This window comes from Dryas octopetala, chromosome 8 (genome assembly GCF_963921425.1).
Source record: "Dryas octopetala chromosome 8, drDryOcto1.1, whole genome shotgun sequence".
NCBI classification, from domain to species: Eukaryota; Viridiplantae; Streptophyta; class Magnoliopsida; order Rosales; family Rosaceae; genus Dryas; species Dryas octopetala.
The window spans coordinates 11,715,976-11,737,067 of record NC_141373.1 but is presented as its reverse complement, the minus strand read 5'-3'; the positions used below and the strand labels follow the sequence as shown (position 1 = coordinate 11,737,067).

Sequence of the window (21,092 nt, the reverse complement as noted above, 5' to 3'; positions counted from 1 at the left end):
GGGTTTCAGTTTTATAGATTATGAAAAATGTAATGAATTGGGAATTGTAAGGTTTTGGTTGGTAGAAAAGCTAGACTATTGATTTATTCAACTGCTTACCTATTTATATGTATCATAGTTCATACAATCATGACCTTTTCAATTTCATTGAGCATTATATGATTATTTATGCTTGTACAATCTGGTTTGGTAAGAAAAAGAAAAATGAAGAGTTAAAAAATTATTGGTGGGATTACTGGGATGGGTACATGAGTTGCCCATGTAGTTGAGCAATTCATGTGCCAATTGGGAACTTCCTATCTGCTTGGAACACGTTTAGCTTTATGAGCATCTTCTTGTTTTGCCATGCTTAGCAAAAGTAATGCTAATTAAATGTATCATATTTTTTCATACCGCATCTCTAATAGAGATAAAATCTACCTATAAAAGTGATCTCGTATTTAATACACATGGTAGCAATTGTTTTATCCCTAAGACAATGCTTTTACTTTTGCTCTCTCAATAATACTAAAGAGATCACATATCTAGATCACAATATGTAGTAAGTGATGATGTTTAATTATCAATTGGTCATAATAATTGATGTAATAAATAGATTGTGCCTATATAATGCGTACACTAATATGGTTGTAATCTCGCTAGCATTACTCATGGTATGTATATTCACGTATCTTTTATGAAGTTTGGCTAGCATTATTCTAGCGTTTGGTGCCATGGGACTTTTACAGTTCATTTATCTTGTCAAAATTTGATTCTACAAAACCATGTTTCATTCATTTAGGTTCTCAGAAAATTAAGGACCTAAATGAATGCTCAAAGTATACCCCTTTGTTATTTGTTTTTTTGGCTTGTCATATATAAACTAGCTATTCAGTGTTAATTCATTATTGTCGCTACCTATCATATTAGGAGAGTTATAGACTTATAGTGTGAATAAATAGCCATCAAAAAGCACCTTGCCTATTCTGTATCTTCCCAAGTGCCATTTCTAATTACCATCTTTGTTTTCATGTTTGTACAACTTCAAAATCAAAAGAAAAATGTCAGTCTTACAGTGTTCCTGGAGTGTTCTGCTCCTGCATAGGGATCACCATAGGAAAACAATGCTTGATAATGGGATTTAAAGAATTATGACCCCCAAATTCCAATTACATTTTTCCACACTGAGTTTCATAATTTCCGTGTGGTTGATGATACCGAATAAGAAAATTAGAGATTGTCGTTTCTTAAATTCTTACTTTTTCTTAAAAACCGAGTGTAATTTTCTCATCCAAAGGCTTACAATGTGCAAAAGCCCTCATAACTTTGAACATTTGTTCACTACTAACCTGGGACGCAAACATTGTCCTGGAGAACCCTGTGCTTAGTTCAGAATGCAGTTTCCCTCCTGACAAGGCAGGAGAGAGAGCCATCGACCTTTAAGATGAAAAGAATTTCAACAGCTTCTCATTGGTGTCTGACCACATAAAAATAAAACTGATGTCACATCGACATTTTCAAAATTTCCCTCCCTCCAGATTCAAGCATAAAGCATACCACTCTATAAAGTACAAACCATGGCAAATATAGTGCAGGTTACATCAACCTCAGGAGGTATCTACTAAGACGTTGGTTGCTACATCGCTTTAACCAAATCATGACCTAGCTTGAGTTACAAGCTATGTAATCAAGATGAACTAGGATCCAAATCCTTCACCTTCTCTAGGAAGGCGACCTAAATTTAAAGAACTCCATTACTTAAGTGCAAAACAAACCACATTATAAAACATTGATGAAATGGAAAATTTCCTTTACTGCCCATACCAACCAGATCTTTCTAAATTATTTTTCCAATAGTCTTAAATTAATGCCCATACAAGGCAAAATCATACGAGGAATGACGCGGCAAATTCAGGACCAAAATGAATGATTTTTTACTGAGATTCTGCCATGTTTCTCCTTCAAGTTGACTTCCTTGTAATCAAGTGTCCATTTCTCAAATGTACATTCAACAAAGTCATAATAACCGCCATGGATGGAAAGAACACCCTTCTTCACTTTTTCTTCTATCCACGGGTATGTGAGCAGGTTTAACAACGAACGGTTGATTGATTCCTGCAAAAGAAGAAAACATTTCATGAATCTGGTGCATACTTTACAATACAAGACTGCCTCTATCAGTTGCAACCCAGTTTATGCCACAAAAGGAAAACTTTATCATGGACAGAAATGTCCAAAAAGTTTTACTTCTTGAAATCAAAAGAATCAGGTTTAATTCCTAGATACATACGAGGTCAAATATAAAGGAGGAAAATGGACAAAGTAGACCATTCAAACTAAATTCAAAATCTTAAAGATGTCATAAGATGCCCTTATTCTGATTTTGTTACGACCTGTTAAAAACTACTATTTTTGAGCCTCAACCTTTACAAGCTTTAAATCCCAGACCCCAGCATTGTTTTCATAAATTACCACCACCATCAAAATAAAAAGAATGAAGAAAGAACCATTAATCAAGATATTCAATGGACAAATAAAACAGAATGCTCATATGAGTTTGAACATATACTAACTAAAATTTTGGGAGGATTCATCACATCAAGCAGCGTTGAACTTAGTAAATAGTAATTACTCTGAGTTTCATAATAGTAACTATGATAGCTTTTACCAATGAAATGAAGAAAATACTTAACTGTTGATGGGCTATTGGCTAAATGGCTAATAAGGCCATAAATACTCATTGGTTCTCTCCACCTAGTAGCTTATGCTTTTAGGATGAATATTCAATATGGTATCAGAGTCACCAAGTGTAGGTTACCCTTAGCAGGGGGCCACAGATAAAACTCCTAGGCCACCCAAAAGAGGCACCATTTGCCCACGTATGACCACTTAAAAGAGGGGTCCAATGTGAGGGGGAGTGTTAAGCATTTGTCCCACATTGGATGGAGTATATGTCTAACAAGGCCATAAATACTCATTGGGTCTCTCAATGTAAGAGCTTAAGCTTTTAGGATGAATATTCAATAAAATACAAATTGTGAATAATTATGTTAGGGCAAGCACTTTTAGGGGACGCGGGTATTCTTAAGTAAAGAAAACAATAAGTTACCTTCTCACAGTGTTTGCACTGCTGGTCAAAGCTATGGTTAGAGGCAGCAGCCTTTGTCCACAATTTTGCATTCTTCCCAGTAATAACCCAACTTTGGATAAAGCTACTGCTTAAAAGAGTTGTAGCAAAGTGAGAAACATCACTTGACAGTTTCTTTTCCAAAATTTAAAAAAAAAAAAAAAAAAAAAAAAAAAAAAAAAAAAAGAGAAAGCATACGCAATGATCATAAGCAACTTGAAAACAGAACAATAAGTTCATTGAACCTTTTGTCTACTTCATCATCCATGCTCATAAGAGCACGAATGCCTCCACAGCAGCTGTGACCAACAACCAATATGTTCTCGACCTACAAAATAATTATCATTTAGGATAACTCAGAGAAATGAACACATAGTTTGGTAGGTTTACATCTGGCTATTCTTCTTTCCATTTTCCTTAAGAAAGAAAAACACAGAATATATATGATATTCAACTTTTCCATAGATGGCATAAACCAGCCACCTTTTTTTATGCCCAAGGTTCATTAAAAACCCATGGCTATATTAAAGATTCCTGTATATCTGTATACTTTTATCCCCCCCAGGTGGGAGCTCCCTGAAATTTAATCACTTACACAATGTACTTTTGGAACCTGTTCTAAAATAGTTGTGAGACCTTTTCTCATTAGCATATGAATCTGTAAGTGCCTAAATATTCCTACCTCACTATTGTCACTCATTAAGCAGAAGATGTCTACAACTAGCTTAAGATAGACTAGCAAGGACAGAATCGAAATTTTATTTTAAATTTTATTCACAGAATACTTACCTTAAGTGAATTGACCGAAAATTCTAATGCAGCATTTGTTTCTGAGGGTCCACTCTGCAAAAAGAAAAGGTAAAAACAAAAATTAATGCATAATATCTCAGTGCATTGGTGATTTTCACTTCTTGTGGCATTAATTCTAACCTTCCAGGAAGCAGAGGTGAAGACAATAATTCAAATCTAATGTATAATATACCTCAAAGGGGGGCACCAGATTTGCAATATTGCGAACTGTAAATGCTTCTCCTGGTTGGAATCCCAAAATGGTTGAGGGGCAAACCCTAGAGTCTGCACAAGCAATCACCATGAACTGTTCTAGAAATCATCAGTACACCTGTATATTCTTCCAGACACTCAACACCGGATTGAGGCAAACAACAAATGAATCTATCTAGAGATGTCCTAGATCCTTGAATTTATGGGCATAAACTGTTAATGACTAAATCGTGGGAATAAACAATAAATACAATTACAATACAACCTTTGGTGCTTGACCCTTTGCAAGATTTTGATAATGTTCCAAGTTTCCCCTATTCACAATGAAAGTCAAATTAGGAAACAGAATTATTGAAATTTTAAACAAAGCAACCTTAAGACCAGAATCCTTGGCTACTCACATATATTTATGCTTTTTGAAGCTTAGAAACCGATGTTTCATATCCTCAAACAATTCGCTCCCATTTTCAGTTTCTGCTACTCTCTCCAGTTTGTTGTTTTTAAGTTCTTGAGTCAACCCTAGGGGCTCTCTTGAAGCCTTCATGGTTAAACCTGGAGAATTGCTGCAAATATGACAAGGAAAACATGTCAGCATCAAACAACTATCTCCGAAAATTTTCGAGTTCAACAGGTTACTTAGAAGGTGATTTAAACAAAAATAGAGACATTCTTATCTCTTAGGACCAATCCGAAGGTTGCATGTAGTCGTAACCTTATATAGTAAACATCTCCTAATACAAATCATCAAACAAATAAAATTAGAAGCTTGTGACACCACACAACAGATCTAAGTAAACCCAATGATCTCACTAATAAAGGTAGCAGTCCATGAATTTGAAGCTGAGGAGTGAGCAACTGATTAAACAAAGGAAAGGTTAATAATAGTAAAAATAAAAATAAAAATTCCCCCATATATGAGTAAATTTGGCCCTGATTCCGGATTTCATTTTCTCGCATCAATTTCAAAATTCAATCAAACGTCCTTGGTGCCTTAAAGGTACTATTTAAACAAATCTGAAACAGAACACTCAAATTACATCCTATTTCGCCTCATTAACATTTCCTCATACATTCTCAAATCAATCAAAATTAGTAAATTTGGAGCCCAAACATTTGAAACCATAACCATTGTGTGACTCACAATTGGAAAGAACATAAAAACAACACAGAGCATTGAAAATTACAAAAAAACATCAAGAAACCTGAAACATATATGGATAACAGTATGCAAATTAAGCAAATTTAACAATATTTTCAGCAGCAGAGGCGATAAAGGCAGCAACTTACTTGAAAGTAGTCGATAATCCCAAATGGGTCAGCTCAATTTTCCCTGATTTCAGCTTAGAACCGAAGATCTGCAACAAAAGTTACAAGGAATTAACAAAACCAACGAAATGAAAATGCTCAGAACAAAAGAGAAAAAGAATTCATACTCTTGGTGGGTTCGATGAGATTTTATGAAGATCCAAGGAGGAGGAGCTGGAGGTGGTGCGGAGGGACAACGAGTCTTTTGAAAGAGAGCTGGAGGTTGGGGTAAAAACTGCCATGGAAGAGAGAAAGAGAGCTGGAGAGGAAATGGGTCTTCAGAGAAGAAGCAGAGAGAGGTTTGGAAGAGTCATGGAGAGTGCCAAGTGTGTTATAACGATGGTGGGTGAGTTGGTTGGTTAGATCAAGAAACATTTGTTGTCTGTCTCCCAGAAAGACGGAGAAAACGAAGTTGAAATAGAATTCAATGGCCACCACAGTAGCTGTAAGCCTACGCTGGAAGTCTCTTTCGAAATTGTGATCTTGGACAGTTGGAGTTAAAAGACCACCATGTGGCATGTGCTGCTACTTTTACCTTACCTTGTTTTTTGGTTTTTGTTTGTTTTTTCTCTAATGGAATGCAATGGCTCTCTTCTGTCTTCTCTGACCTTCCCAATTTGGCTTTTTCTTTTCTAAATCTAAGGTGGCATGGCATATGCGTCCCCTTCATTTTCATTTTCAAACTGTCTTTTTTTATCCGAGGAGAGGAGAGAGATTCGTACTTAAAATATCTTTAGTTCTTTACCATTTGAAAAGAAATATCACATAATTAATAATTAATTAGTGTTGAGAGAAGAATCTCACATCCAATTCTCCAAAAGTACATTATTTAGTGGTGTATAAGATGATGAGTCTCTTCATTTATTATCAATTTATTTTAGATTGAACCGTTGAATATTCTAATTTTTTTCATGTTATATACACACGTGTCAATCCCAACCCTTACAAAACATTAAAATAATACCTTTTCTTTTTTCTTTCACCAAAACAAATTAATAAATAATGCCTTTTCTTTTTTTGGGTATATACAGTACACATTTTTTAATTAATTTGTTGGCATTTACATTTTTAGGGAATTACAAAAAGAAGTCTCAAGGTTTTTTCTATTTTTTAAGAAAAAACAATCTAGGAGAGCATATTTCTTTCTGTGCGATTCATCTTTAGTGTGTGCGCTCTTCTTTTTTCAATGTCACTATGTAACAACATTATAGGCCATTGTAGATGGTGAGTGTGAAAGTGAGTGTGAGAGCGAGGTATGGGTATTGGAACTTAATTAGTGGGCCGAAAAAATGAGTGCGATTCCATTTGAGTCCAAAAAGTGAGAGTAAGGTTTGTTTGAGAGCAATAGAGGCTGAGTACAAGAGGTGATGAGCCCCATCGCGCGTGTGTGTGTGTGTGTGTGTGTGTGTGTGAACAGATTGAATTCGGAAGAGAGAGCTGGGGTGGCGAAAAGACAAGAAAGTCCTTGGGCTTTAAAATTGGGCCTAAGTGATTGATTGGAATTTTGGGTAATGCTAGGGGTCTTAAAGGAAAAACGGTAAACTATTTGAAACTCTTTCAGTTTTTAGTTTCTAGATTTCATGTATTATTCCTTCCATATACATTTTCTCAAATTCCCTTACATCTATCATCTCTTTTTCTCACTGTACTCTCATTTTTCCTTCTTGCTCTTTAATTGAAAACAAAAATGTTAGCACTTAACTAAAACTTTCCAGACTTCTCAAAACCTGGAGCAATTCTTTTGTTAAGGATGCTCAAGATCCAATCAGTATCATCCTATAAATTTTGATCAGTTATTTTTTTCCTTTTTGGCTAACGTGAGTCCTATTGTTTATCAAAATGCAAACGCATTTGTACAAATGTGAGGTTCCCTTTTAGTGAGACTTTGAAGTTTGAAGGCACTGGAGTCCATAAAAAGGCATCAAATGGCTGGAGACAAGCACAGACACAAACACAATCAACATCAAGTGTTATTCAAATTGTTGTTTCAATTCTCTGCTCAATAGAAACTCACAATTTCCCTTCACTACATTGCTTTCATCTAAAGTTCATCGTTCTCATTCCCTAATTCAAACGTTGAAATCAAACTCCCAGACTCTGTGAGAACTGAGAACCGCCGAATTTCAAATAATTTCAATTTCAAACTTTTCTCCACCGAGTCTTGTTGGGTTTTAGCTAATACCAACTTCACAACTCACTATTGACTACTTATCTCAATCGAATGATTGGGCAATGATACCAGAGGTAAGTTTAATGGATCCACAAATATCAAGAACCACTAGGAATTGTAATATGAGAAAATATTTCATTGAAATTAATACCTAATCTTTTCAGTTCTAATCACTGTGCATCTGTTGTACAAAGATCAACGATGATGAATAGATCACACACAAGGTAACAAAATACTTAACACAATTCAACATGTTGTCCACAGTCGAGAAAAAAGAATCCACTACAATATAATACTACACTAAAACCCAAGACCCTATACTCGAGCATTCCAATATTGGTGTCACCGTCTTCTTAACTCTTCCTTAGATCTCTACCAACATTATGACTCATAACCCTAATTGTTGACTAACCATTTGACATCCATTAACTCATAACACATGAATGATCAAGAGGGCAATGAAAATGATAATGTGCTCCCAATTCCACTAGACATGAAAAAGGCTGCACAAACATATATAACAGAGACAAAAACTCAATAATCCATTCGCAGATATGCTAATATTGATAGAGGTGAAAAATGCTTTTAAGTTGTAACCGGAGAGTTCCTTTCTAGCTTAGTATACTTTATAATATACTCCTAAAAAGAACGAAATTCGAATGTGACAGGTTGAAAAGGAGGAAACAATAGAAAGGACAGTGAACATAGAATGTTGGACATGAAATAACAGCTATCACCATTCAAACCCACAATTAAATGTAAATAAACATTTTCAAAGCCTTATCTAGCAAACAGAGGGACCATGCTGCATGACAGTAAATTAATAAGTTTTACAGGTTACCTAGAATAAAAGTCAAGCAAAATCCAGATTCTAATTGTTGCTAAACACCCAAAAATATTATTTCTGAAATCCAAAAGCAGGATGGATAAATATCCTTCAACAAAGGGGCAATGAAATAATTATGATGGTTAAGTAATTATAGGTGAAATGCAAAATAATGTAGAAGAGAGAGCATGTTTTTCCACATTCCAATTAGGGCTCAGGAAAATACAGTATTCTACTCACTCTTGCCAATAACAATGAGTAAGAGAGTGTGCAATAACTAGCTCCTAAACCAAAATATTTAACAAAATAAATACATGTCCTGAGTAATGTAAAGCAACATCATTTCATTAATCATTTACTTCATATTAAACGACTCTAGCATTTACAACCAGCTCATCATATTCTATGATTATCTTTGTTTACCTACCCTTATTGTACTGCAACTGGCAAGTGAAATTATACAAACCATATAATTAGAAACGAAACTAAAGAATGATTAAGAAAAACCCAGTCAGAGAAGCACCTTCCCTTATTTCCATGTGGATAGATAAATATCCTAAAACAGAGGGGCACCAAAAACAATTTGAATGGTTAATTAATTATAGGTGAAAATTCAGAATAACGTAGAAGACAGCATGTTTTTCCACATTCAAATTAGGGCTCATGAAAATACAGTAAATTCTACTCACTCTTTTACGTAATAATCAGTACGAGCATGTATAGAAGGTATGCAAGAGAATAGCCTTACCCCATCAAGACCTCAATTTATATCTGGTACGCTAATTTCACTCTTTCCATAATTAGGTCCTATGCCAAAGATTGAAAAAATAAATACATGTCCTGTCTAAAGCAACATTGTTTCACTATTCATTTACTTCATATTAAACAACTCCAGCATTCACAACCAACTCATCATATTCTATGTATTTATGTAGTTCAAGCGGCAAGTCAAATAGTGCAATCTGTATAATTAGAAACTAAACTAAAAAATGATTTAAAAAAACGATCAGAGAAGCACCTTCCCTTATTTCCATGTGAACCTTTCCTACTCCCAAAGAATGAACAAATATATAATTTTTTTTTTTTTCAGTATCTGTGAATGCAGCATTAATCTCAGTCAGTATATAACAAAGAGGATAATCACAACACCGAAGCATAAAATTCCTGCATGTTTGGTGACAATTATGTTGATTGAACGAAAATCATTGGTCCAATAAAGTAAAAAAAAAAAAAACGTAAGAGCAAGAGAATGCAGCAGATTCAGCCCTCTGCCACAGCACCTCAATAGATAAAACCAACTATACGCTTATGCAATCTTTTGAGTCCTTCTGTAGCATGTGCAGATCATCTTATGCACTGAGGACAAACATAAGCATCACTTTGGCTTGTTGCACTTGAATGATTCATCATCATAAAAACAATAATAAGGTATATAGCATTTGCTGCTAAATTGTCTAATGATGTAAATGAGGGATCTATCATTTAAGGAGTAGACAGGATACCTTCCTCACTATACAATGACCACTACGAACAAGGGACAACCAAAGAGAACCAACTTGAGCCCCATGGGATTGCCATTTTCTATCGGCATTTTTTCATCTTATAAAGTGCTTTCCATCCCACCTAAATATCCTACAGTTTCTGTGCTGAAAGAATATGAAATGCTTTTCTTTTTTTGAACAGTAAATCATTTCTGTCCATTTCAAAGTATCTTTTCCCTTTAACTAGTGGTAACAACCACATATGACTATGAAATAGTGCTCAATCAACCTAAAATCAAAGTATGCAATGAAAGGAAAGATCTATGTTCCCATATAAATAGATTATTTCACACAGCTCAAATATCAATTTAGGTGAAGAAGCAACCACCAATAAAAACTTCACATTGCATTTTCTTGGGCTAAATAATTACCCAGTTGCTCCACTTGCCAACTTTCAGGAGGAGCAACAGGTTCATGGGGAAGCAGCATGTACATACCAACTGGACTTTTATGAATCCCAAGTTGGGTTCATATTATCATCTCCAACAGCTCTTTCATCATTCCATATCCTCCAAGGAAAAAAAAAAATAAAGGCATCAGCTTTTTGAGATAAAGAAGCACTATGCTCATGTATGTCTGTAATTGTTCTTACTTCTCCAACAGTTTGACCAGATACCCCGAGAGTGGAATGACCAAGAACATGGCAACCTCCATCATACACCGTCTGGGATTTAAACCCATAAAGACAACAATTCCCCAACCATACAGCAAATCTATCATCCTTTTCACCAGTTTGCCCAACTCAAGAGCAGCATAACTTAAGACTTTTCTGTGGCCAGAGTTGCTTCCACAGAACACACAAATCCTCTTGAACTTCCTCCCTTGGTTGCTTTCTTCCATTCCCAATTGCTACTTTTGATACTATATATTTTGGACGGCTACTTTTTATTCTATTTATGGTCAATCCCAAACCATTTGTGAAAGAGAGGTACATTAAAAGACAAATGGGTTGATCCTAAATTGGTAGATAAAACAACCAAATTCAAAACCTTGATGGATTCTACATATCCGGCGAGTGAAGAGGAAGCCCACATGCTCCATTCCCTGACTAATCCCAAAGAACATGAAACTCTTATAACACACTAACATAAAGAAATGTTAACGGTCTCCGAACAAATCCTAGACATAGGAACCGCAATAACATTAAAGATAGACAAGATTCAACCATGATTAACAAGAAAACCTCTACATTCTTGTATACCAAGATGAGATTATAAGAACCCTAAACAACTAATAACAGAAATAAATATGATTAAAGTATCCCTATACTGTATCACCAAGCGATTCCCCATGTTTGTCTATTTTGGGGATCAACTCCAAATTTTAAAGATCAATACCTTCGACAACAAGATAATCTACAGAACTGGACTAACATTTTTAAAAGCTACAAGGTGAATTAAGTTTACATTGCTGCAGATTACACCATTAAAAAAAGAGTGAGAACCATTAAACAAAATGCATAGAAGCTCTACATCATTCAATACAACAGGCATCCAGAAAGCAACTACAACAGCTAAAGCAGCAATGACAAAAAGTAAAGAGTCTTACCCTTACTCCACTAATTAGCCTTAACCTTGTCATCCCCCACAACATTGAGTATGGGCAGATTACTCAAAAACTCATCGAGACCCTCAAAAAATTCAATCCCCTCAATATTATCTTCCTCCCCATTTGCTGTTCCATTCCCTTCACTCATTGTCTGAGCCGCAGGCTCCTCCCCCTCATGATTACTAAACTCCACATTCAAATCCAACTTCCCCAACTCAGCAGCACCTCTCTTTCTTGCACTACCACTGGTCCTCTTACTCGATTCCGCCTTTGACGCAGACCCACCACCGGAAGCACCACCACTACCTGCCTTTCCCTGCCCACCAACACTTTGACTCCCCTTCCTTATTCTCTCCGAAGCTCTCACCGGATTTTTAGCACCCGATCCTCTTCCTTTAGCTCTCACTGCTCTCTTCTTCGTCCTACTATCCCTCTGCCAGTCATCATCCGAGTCCTCACTGGAATCCAACGGTTCGAGAAGCACGGCCTCATCGTCATAGTACACCCTCGGCCCTGAATTTGCATTCTTACCTCTTCCAACACTCTTCTTCTCCTGTAAGGGACAAGCAAACATAGTCGAAAAGGGCGTCCAGCCAGATGACCCGCTTGTATCTTTACCAGTCCCCGAAAACCCCAACGGTATATACCCCCAACAGCAGAATGTGGCGTCGCCGGTAACAGGCGGCGACGCAATCACCACCGCATTGAAAGCCCTCTTACAGTTCTGACACCGAAGCATGCACTCCTCATAAACCCTGGGATACTCGAAGAGATTGTAACAGTATGGACATGCAGTCCAAAAACTTTCCGATTCAGACTCGGATTGTCGCCGAGTTGGCGGGGTTGGAGTTGACTTGGAAGGCCGAGCCGATTGCGAAGGCCGAGGCAACTCGGAAGGCGGAGGAGGAGTCGACTCAGTCACATTGTTGTTAGGACTCGGCCTTTCCTCCTCCACCACCACTCTTGCCTCCTTCCTAGGGCTTTTTCTCACCGGTTGCTGCTGCTGTGGTGGTGGTTGTGGTTGCTGTTCTCGCTGCTCTTGTTGATGCAATTGCTGCTGTCGAAGCTCTTGTTGTTGATGCAATTGCTGCTGTCGCTGTTCTTGTTGTTGATGCAATTGCTGTTGTCGATGTTCTTGTTGTTGTTGATGCATTTGCTGTTGTTGCCGCTGTTGTACTTCTTGTTGTTGCGGTTGCAGCAGCGGCTGAGTCATTGGCGGCAGTAGAGGCTGCGGCCGCTGCAGTAGCGGTGGTGGCGGCTGCTGTTGCGGCGGCGGCGGCGGTGGTGGTTGCGGCGGCGGCTGTTGTTGCACATGATGCATTTGCAAAAATTGCCTCTCGAAGAGCTGAGTCGACCCGGAGGGCGAGTCGAACCGGGCGGAGGAGGAGAACATGTTCAGCTCGTGGTCGTAGAGGGCCTTCCGGGAGGGGTTTCCAAGCACGTTCCAGGCCTCGGAGACGAGCCGGAAGGCCTGATCGGCGTAGGGGAAGCGGTTGCGGTGCGGGTTCAGGAGCAGAGCGAGGCGGCGGTACTGAGTCGCGACGAGTTCCAGGCTCTGAGTCTGGTGGGCGAGTTGGAGAATCGAGTACCAGTCGAGCTGGTTGTTGTTGATCCGCGACTCTCCGGCGAGGAGCGTGTCGGCCACGGCGATTATCTGCTCCGTGGCCTCGAGCCTCGGGTCGGACTCCCGGGCTCGGATCGCGAAGCTCTTGGTCCCGTGCAGGTCACGTGTCGTCAGTAGCTTCACCGCCGTGCTCAGCCACCGCTCCGCTTCCGCTCTGTTAGTGTTGAAGTGGTTGTGAAAGTCCATCTCTACCCCTCTCTTGCTCTCTCTCTCTCTCACTCACTCTCACTCTAACTTTTCAACTCTGTTTTGTTTGAGTGGAGTTCGGACACAGTTGAAGGGTGGGGTTTTTGGGGAGTGGACCAAAAAGGGCATGAACTTTGTCGGAAATGACGGGGACTGTCCATTTGTTTGGTAGTTGAAGTGAGAAGACTAGGAACTGTGTGAGGGGTACTTTGGGAATTCCACAAAATCTGCTATGAGAAATCTGGGGATGGATTTTATCTGATTGGTTTTGTGCAGTGAGAGCGTGACCCGCTTTTAAGGGCCTTTGGCCACTTCGTAAAAAGGGAAATTTTTTTTTTTTGGTCAAATAAAAAAAAATAGGGAAATTTACCAACCAACGTCTTCTTGCGGTTAGTATGCGAGTTCATAAATGTAAAACGGATCGGATTGGGTCGGTTCGGGTCGGATCAAGAAGGACTGCTGAAAGTCAAACACATGCACACTAGTATGAGTACCAGACTATCACAGCATGGCGTGTGTCCAACATGTCATGTCATGGGTGGTCCGTACCACTGCACGACAACCTAGAATTTATACATTATGAATTTATGACTATGGGCACTTGTATATATTTCCTTTTTAATATGTACGTGACGTACGTCTTTTTAAAATTAATTAAAGTAGAACTGTAGAAGTTAAATGGGATTCAAATTTGGTATATGCAGGCTCCTTCTGTTGAGGTATACCTCAACTTATTTATGTTGAGGTATACCTTGTTGGGGCCCACACGAGTCCTTTTGTGTCGATCTGAACCGTTAAATTTTTACATCTTCATAGATAGATCATCCTTGCAAAAAATTAGCCAAATCGGAAATCATTTGCCTATCTAACTTTGATCAAATAAATGGACGAACCAAATATTTTCGATAAAACCGTCCATTTGTTTTATCAAAGTTAGATAGGCAAATGATTTCCGATTTGGCTAATTTTTTGCAAGGATGATCTATTAATGAAGATGATCCTTGCGAACGGTTCGGATCGACACAAAAGAACTCGTGTGGGCCCCAACAAGGTCATACCTCAACATAAATAAGTTGAGGTATACCTCAACAGAAGGAGCCTGTTGGTATATGAGTATATCTGTATAGGGCTTTTTTTGGGAGAGAAGTGGTTTTTGTATAATCATAGACTGAGAGATCAATTTGATTCAAATGACTTATGTTATGGAGAGCAGTTTTGCTCACCCCCTTTAACTAAGGTGTATGCTTACCTCCCATCTAAAATACTGACATGTGTTTAAAAAACTAACAAGAGTTAATCCATAAATATTTTATTATTTTTTTCTCTTTTTTTTTTTTCTCAAAAACCTTGTTCCCCCTTTCTTTCTTTTTTTTTTGTTTTTTTTTTCTTATTCTCCTTTCTCTCCATCCCCCGTGCTTCTCTCTCTCTCTCTCTCTCTCTCTCTCTCTCTCTCTCTCTCCCATCCCCAGCCGAGCCGAACACCTACAAACCATGAGTTAACCCAGAACATCTAGAAGCCAACCATCCCAAGAATGAACCAAAATATCTCCACCAGCAAAGAGAGAAAGTAGAGAAAGACAAATTAATAGGAAAACAAAAAGCCCAAATGGAAAAATCTAGCTGCAGGCTAGATATAGATAAGAAAATACCCGAATCAAAATTGAGAGAAAAATTGTTTCTTGCCAACAAGAAGACCACCATGCGTCAGAAAAGAGCAAGGGATGCTACAAAATCCCAAGGCAACCACAGCCTTAACCCCTTTTGGACCAAAAAGTCTTCAACCCAGTAACAAATTTTAAATGGTGGAAGTCATTGTTTATAGTAAAAAACCAAAAACAAAAAAATCAGATAAATTATTAGTTACGGAGAGAAAGAAGAAGAAGAAGAAGAAGAAAAAAAAAAAAAAAAAGAGAGAAAAGGGGAAACGGGTTTTGGTAAAAAAAAAAAAAAAAGAATAATAAATAATAAAATATTTATGAGTTAACTCATGATTAACTTTTTAAACACATGTCAGTATTTTAGATGGGAGGTGAGCATATACCTTAATTAAAGGGGGTGAGCAAAACTGCTCTCTATGTTATGACCCTTGATGAAAAGGTAATTTACTTTGAACATATCTAATAGTCTCTTTTAGGAACTGAAAATTTTATTAAAATTACTGTGAAGTCCAATACATATAAAGTCAATAATCTTTGAGAAATATGTTGTGACAAAGGGTTCATCTATATGGTTGTATTTAGGCAATCATGTCTCAAATAAGCAATGTAATCTAATGTGGAATTATATTCTCTAATCACATGAAAAATAGATAATTCGAATAAATGTTGAAGCATTAAGGAAATATATTCATAAACTTGTAAAATAGGCCAGGAATTTAGATAATTCTAACACTCCTAATTTATTTTTAAAGCTATAACATCATTGCATTTAGACCTTTCTCTTTCAATTTTGCTTCATGAAATGAAGAGATTCAACCTAAACTTCAAACCAAAGTTTCTTTAAAATTTGATAACTACAAGTCTACACCCAATTAAGCTCACTAATTAATGTCCTTAAACCAACTTTACCTTTCAATTTGTTCGAATCCAACCAAATCTATCTAGGCTTATGAACCTACAATCAAAATAGAGATGAAATTTTAAGTTAGTGGATCACAAATTTTCTTAACTTTTCTGAAGAAGGCAAAATCTGAAACTTTTCTAAGAAAATAAATGGGACTCCTTAAAACTTGTCAAATTATGTCATAAAAGTCTCCCTCCAACTCTTGCTCTAGTTTCTTCTCTCTTTTTTTTTTTTTTTTCTTTTCTTTCTCTTCTCTCCCTTCTCATGTGTACGTTATATATATAGGCCATTTCTATTGAGAAATCCATTAAATAATTTTATGTAAGGGAGGTGTCATAGGGTCCACCCTAAATAGTATTTCAACGATACTAACCGTCTATTTTTTTAGTCTTTATTTAAAAATGATCTGTACAAAAAATTAGACAAATTGAAAATCATTAAACTATCTAACTTTAACCTTCCAAAACCTTTTGTTTTAGACAAAAAATATATATATATGTGTATTTATAAACCTAAAAAATAAGCGAAAAATGATTTCAATTTATTTTATCACAGCGGGTTCCCAGGAAACTGGGCCGTCCAACCAAGTCCCCGCTCTGAATCAAGGTAGGCAGCCACGAGCCGGGATGCCACTCCCCAAGAAGCAAAAAGGAGTTGCAGCGCATTCCCTGCATCAACAACACCGCAGTATCTAACAAAATAAAGGCTTCATAGATTCATTGAATGTATTTGGGCTTCGTAAAAGTATGGGCTTATTTGTGGTACAAGTATTTGGGCTTCACAAAAGTAATTGTCCAATAAAAATACTTAGTAGACCCAAATATGATAATCTATTTTTATTTATTTTACTCCTTATATATATATATATGTGTGTGTTTTTTTTTTATTGGGATATTACAAATCGGTTCTTCAATGAATGTCCTACGTCAACCACATTTTCATTCCACCTTAGGTTAACCATATTTTCATTATTTTCACATGACTAATTGGATCAATTATCTACAAATTATTGTATCATTTTATACAATAAAAGAGCATATTTAATAATATTGTAGAAGTTGAGTTGTACAATCTAAATAAAAGAGGCTCGCCTTAGAAAAAAAGCTCAAGTTGCTTAAAAATTCTAAGATACACATTTTTCTCTTCATTAAAACAGTGGGCTGAAAAGCCTGAAATGCATGTAGGACTATATTGTGTCTGGCTGTGCAGGTGCATAGTCCGCACACCCTCAGGGTCATTTCTGCTTGGGACCTATCCACGCACATTGTGTAGGTAAAAATACAACTATACCAATAATTGGGTGAATACCCTCATTAATAGATACTAGTCTCTTGACACCTAACACGTTTCACACACGTCAATTGACTTTCTCACCATAAAATTGTAACTTTTTTGTTTAATTTAAACTCACAATAATATTTTATTATTTTAATTTAAATTATTTATTTAATAGTCTTTTCTAAAAACACTAACAAATAGATGAATAACTATGCTTTTTATGTCATATTTTGCTAAATTATTTCTTTACTGTTTTGTCCTTATTTTAATTTATTATTTTACTGTAGCATTTTTAAATAAGAGGATATTTTTGAAATTTAGGAAAATTTCACCAAATGGGAGAGTTGGCTTTATATATACTAGCCTCTTGGCACGCGCTACACGCTTGCAAATTGATATTTTTGATTATTTTTTTAAATTTTTTTATAACTTCCTACATAACTTCTCACCACTCTCTCCACGTTTTAAGGTGATGAGGTGTCTTTTTTTATTTTATTTAATAATTATATTTTACAACTATGCCCTCATTTATTATGTTGTTTTTATAAGGCTTATTCACGCCATTGTCCCCTGAAAGTAACTTCGATTTTCAATTTGCTCCTTAAAACTTCATTCCTCCCACTTTACCCTCCGAACTTTACAAAATATCATATTCCGTCAAGTCCGTTACAAGCTCCGTCAAATAAGCTGACGTGGCAGTTTATTGCCCCTTCCACATAAGCGCCACGTAGGCTTTTTTGACGGACTCATAGACAGACTTAACGGAATATGATATTTTGTAAAGTTTGAGGGGCAAAATGGGAGGAATGAAGTTTCAAGGGGTAAATTGAAAATCGAAGTTACTTTCAGGGGGCATTGACACGAATAAGCCTTTTTATAAAACTATTTGCTGAATGAAGGGTAATTTAGACAATCTCATTTTTGGTGAAGCCTGTAACACTAAACCCCTCTTCTGGCTTTATAATATTAAAGATATATATATATATATTAAAAGCCATATTTTTTTTTTTATTAATCAACAACAGTCGCCCATATGATATTTGAAATTAACACTAACAATGGGAGATTATGTATTTATGTGCCATTAAACCAAATGGTCATTGGCTGAAAGCTATATATTTATTTAAAATGCAATTTTTTTCTTGAAATGGTATTGATCGACTATTGTCCTTGCAATCTTAAAACATTAACTTTATATTTTAGAGGGCTGCTATATGCAAACCCTTTTTTTTTCCTCACTATACACCCTTTCTTCACCTCACACCCCTTTTTCCTTTTAATTTTATCAACTTCTCAATTCACACCCTAAAATTCTTAAAATACCCCCATTACACAACAAAACCCAGCACAACCCCACCCTCACCACCCCTACCGCCTACAAGGCTGTCGGCAGTTCAACCGCTCATTCCCTTCTCTCTCCTCCTCTCTCCTTCTCTCTCTTTCCTTCCTTCGGTCTCTTTCCCTTTATCTCCTCTCTCTAGCTCCCTCTCTCCCTTTTTCTCTCCATTTCTCTCTCTCTTCTGTCCTTTGTCCCTCTCTCTCTGATCTATTGCAGAGGTCAACAACCTTGCCAACCTCTGCAACAAATCAAATAGAGATGAATAGAAGAGAGAGAAAGAGGGAGATGAGAGAGAGGGAAAGAGACAGAGGGAAGGAGAGAGAAGGAGAAAGAGATCAAGGAAAGGGACAATAGGAAGGAGATAGAGGGGAGAGAGAGAGAGAGAGAGAGAGAGAGAGAGAGAAATGGAGGTCGGCGGTCCAACATGCCGGTGACAATGACAGCGGGAAGTGGGGTCGGGACTTGGGGTGGCTGGATTTGGGTTGTTGTCCTTTATAGTCACTTTGAAGTATTGTAGTTCAAGAAATTAAAAAGAGGGGTGTGTAATGAGAGGTAAAATGGTATGCATATAGCAACCCTCATATTTTATTGACGTTGCAACAATATATTAATATTTAAGATATATGAATATAATAAATATCTTATTTTTCATTTTTTAATAATAATTTCATATTACTGTTGTTGATTAATAAAAAATTATGTTTACTTTTTGAGTTAGCAAATTTTTTTATATAAATTTGTTAAGAGTAAATTTTGAAAATGAAAAGATTTTAGCTTTCCTATTTTCCATAACATTAAGGTCTTACTTTTAAAGGTTAGTGGACTACACATGACATTAAAAAAAGATAATGTACAAAGAGATCAATAAAAGAATAGGGTGGTACATATGTACATATGTAACTACAAATGTAGTACGTGCACATACTAACTTTTGGTTACCAATTAACGTGATATATAATATGGGGTGTTTAAGGTCAATGTCTTCTAAGATGAGATGACACAGTTTGCAGTGTGGTTAATTATTAGAGACAATAATGGTGGTACTTAGGGTTTCAAGATATTATTTTGAAGAGAAAATAACTTGTTTGTCCTTGTGATATGGACATGCTGGTGTCACAAAAAGAGAAGAATAAGAGAAGAAAGAGAGAAAGGGAGAGAGAGAGGGGAGGATGAGATACCACTTGTTGATATCCCCGTGTCATGAAAGTTCTTCTCTCTTAGGAGATGGATGCTGCAAATGTGGTGCATTATGGGAATGACCCTTATCTTTCATCTTGCGCGCTACGGATGGTGTCCTTGTGGAAGACGTACGTGAAGTCTCGACTTCTTTCTGGATGGCATGTGTCCAATTTCGCCAGAGAGAAATAATTTGTTATATATATACTTATATGCTAGCTCATTTGTTAGTAAAGAATGTGTTGTTGTTGTTGTTTTTTTTTTTTTTTTATACTTTATGATTGTAATCTTTGGTTAAATTTAAATGTGGAATCCGAGCCTTGCTGTGTTAGTTTGGTACGTGATGTAGAACAAATGGCAGAACGGTTCATGCAACAACTCGATCGCCAGAAGCCCAAGAAAAGAAACAAGCTTCAGCTCGGCCCAGTGTCAGAAATGGGCCCATGATATACCGATTCGAAGGGAACGACAAGACAAATTCAAGACATCGCCACAGGCGATGATCGAGGGCCTATTTTGGCCAAATTCCTTCGTTTAGGGCTTCAAATAAGCAATTTAGTGTTTTTGAATAAATTTCCTAAATTGCACGTTATTTTCATTTTTATTTCCATTTTGAATTTCGAACGTCTAGGGTTCTGAACGTATTTAAACAACCTTTTGGTTGTTTGTAAGTGGCAGTTTTATTATTTTCAATCAGAAAACCTTGAGGGTGGATTCCAGATTCTATCTTAGGGATTAACGCTGGTTTTCCCTAAAATATCTTAATTGCGTGTTACGCTGCGTCAGTACGTGATGCTGTGTAAGAGCAACTCCAACATGGATAGCTAAATTTTAGCTACATTTATTGTAAAATAGTTGAAAAGTTATTTTAGCTAACCAGTTTTAAAATTTTACTCCAACAATGTTCTTTATTTTAGCTAATTTTAAAAAAATTTATTATTTTTAAAAATAAAAAAAATAAAAAAAAAACCCAAAAAATAATGGTTCACAACAAAACAATGTCAATTTTTAATATAAAGTTGAGATTTAGCTAATAGCTATATTCTCTCTCCTTCTATCTAGATTCGAGTAATCAAAAAGTAAAAGCTAAAACAGCTAAGTGAATAGAGAAGCTGTTGGAGTGAGCTTTTTAAAAAAATCTAGCTAAAATAGCTAAAAATGAAAGTTTAGATAAACTATTGGAGATGCTCTAAGAAAATATGCTTATTTAAATAAAATTCAATTAAAAAAAAAATGATATGATATATATGTCGATTTCTTACTAGTTTTAATTAAATAAAATCTAAAATAGATCTAATTATAAACAAATAAAACATTGCCAAATCAATTACGGAGTAGGAGTTTATTTGGCATTTAGTGTAATTTCTGTTACCTCCAATTAATTAGGATTAGCTATTCTCCTGTCTGTTTGGAAGTCCCAAAAGGCAAA

The 21,092-nt window shown here is 36.4% G+C and overlaps 2 protein-coding genes and 1 pseudogene across 3 annotated transcripts; all 3 read right to left on the bottom strand.

Annotated features, from left to right (window-relative positions):
* Positions 1 to 1,518: 1,518 nt before the first annotated feature.
* On the bottom strand, positions 1,519 to 5,906 carry BCA5 (beta carbonic anhydrase 5). Of its 2 annotated transcripts, XM_086255141.1 has the most exons (10): positions 5,542 to 5,906; positions 5,396 to 5,463; positions 4,784 to 4,839; positions 4,510 to 4,675; positions 4,374 to 4,422; positions 4,089 to 4,202; positions 3,896 to 3,949; positions 3,352 to 3,434; positions 3,089 to 3,194; positions 1,519 to 2,094 (listed from the first exon to the last, which is right to left on the bottom strand). In XM_086255141.1, the coding sequence occupies exons 1-10, from the start codon at positions 5,653 to 5,655 to the stop codon at positions 1,891 to 1,893; spliced, it is 1,014 nt and encodes a 337-aa protein (XP_086111267.1). In that variant the 5' UTR covers positions 5,656 to 5,906; the 3' UTR covers positions 1,519 to 1,890. The 2 variants fall into 2 exon arrangements, with proteins under 2 accessions (XP_086111267.1, XP_086111266.1); XM_086255140.1 differs by lacking the exon at positions 4,784 to 4,839 and having other exon boundaries at positions 4,510 to 4,671; positions 5,542 to 5,899.
* Positions 5,907 to 9,010: 3,104 nt separating this feature from the next.
* EIP9 (Chaperone DnaJ-domain superfamily protein) lies at positions 9,011 to 13,468 on the bottom strand. Its single transcript, XM_086255138.1, has 2 exons — positions 11,499 to 13,468; positions 9,011 to 9,216 (listed from the first exon to the last, which is right to left on the bottom strand). The coding sequence occupies exon 1, from the start codon at positions 13,306 to 13,308 to the stop codon at positions 11,509 to 11,511; it is 1,800 nt and encodes a 599-aa protein (XP_086111264.1). The 5' UTR covers positions 13,309 to 13,468; the 3' UTR covers positions 9,011 to 9,216; positions 11,499 to 11,508.
* LOC147277239 (cytokinin riboside 5'-monophosphate phosphoribohydrolase LOG8 pseudogene) lies at positions 9,734 to 11,099 on the bottom strand (annotated as a pseudogene).
* Positions 13,469 to 21,092: the final 7,624 nt, after the last annotated feature.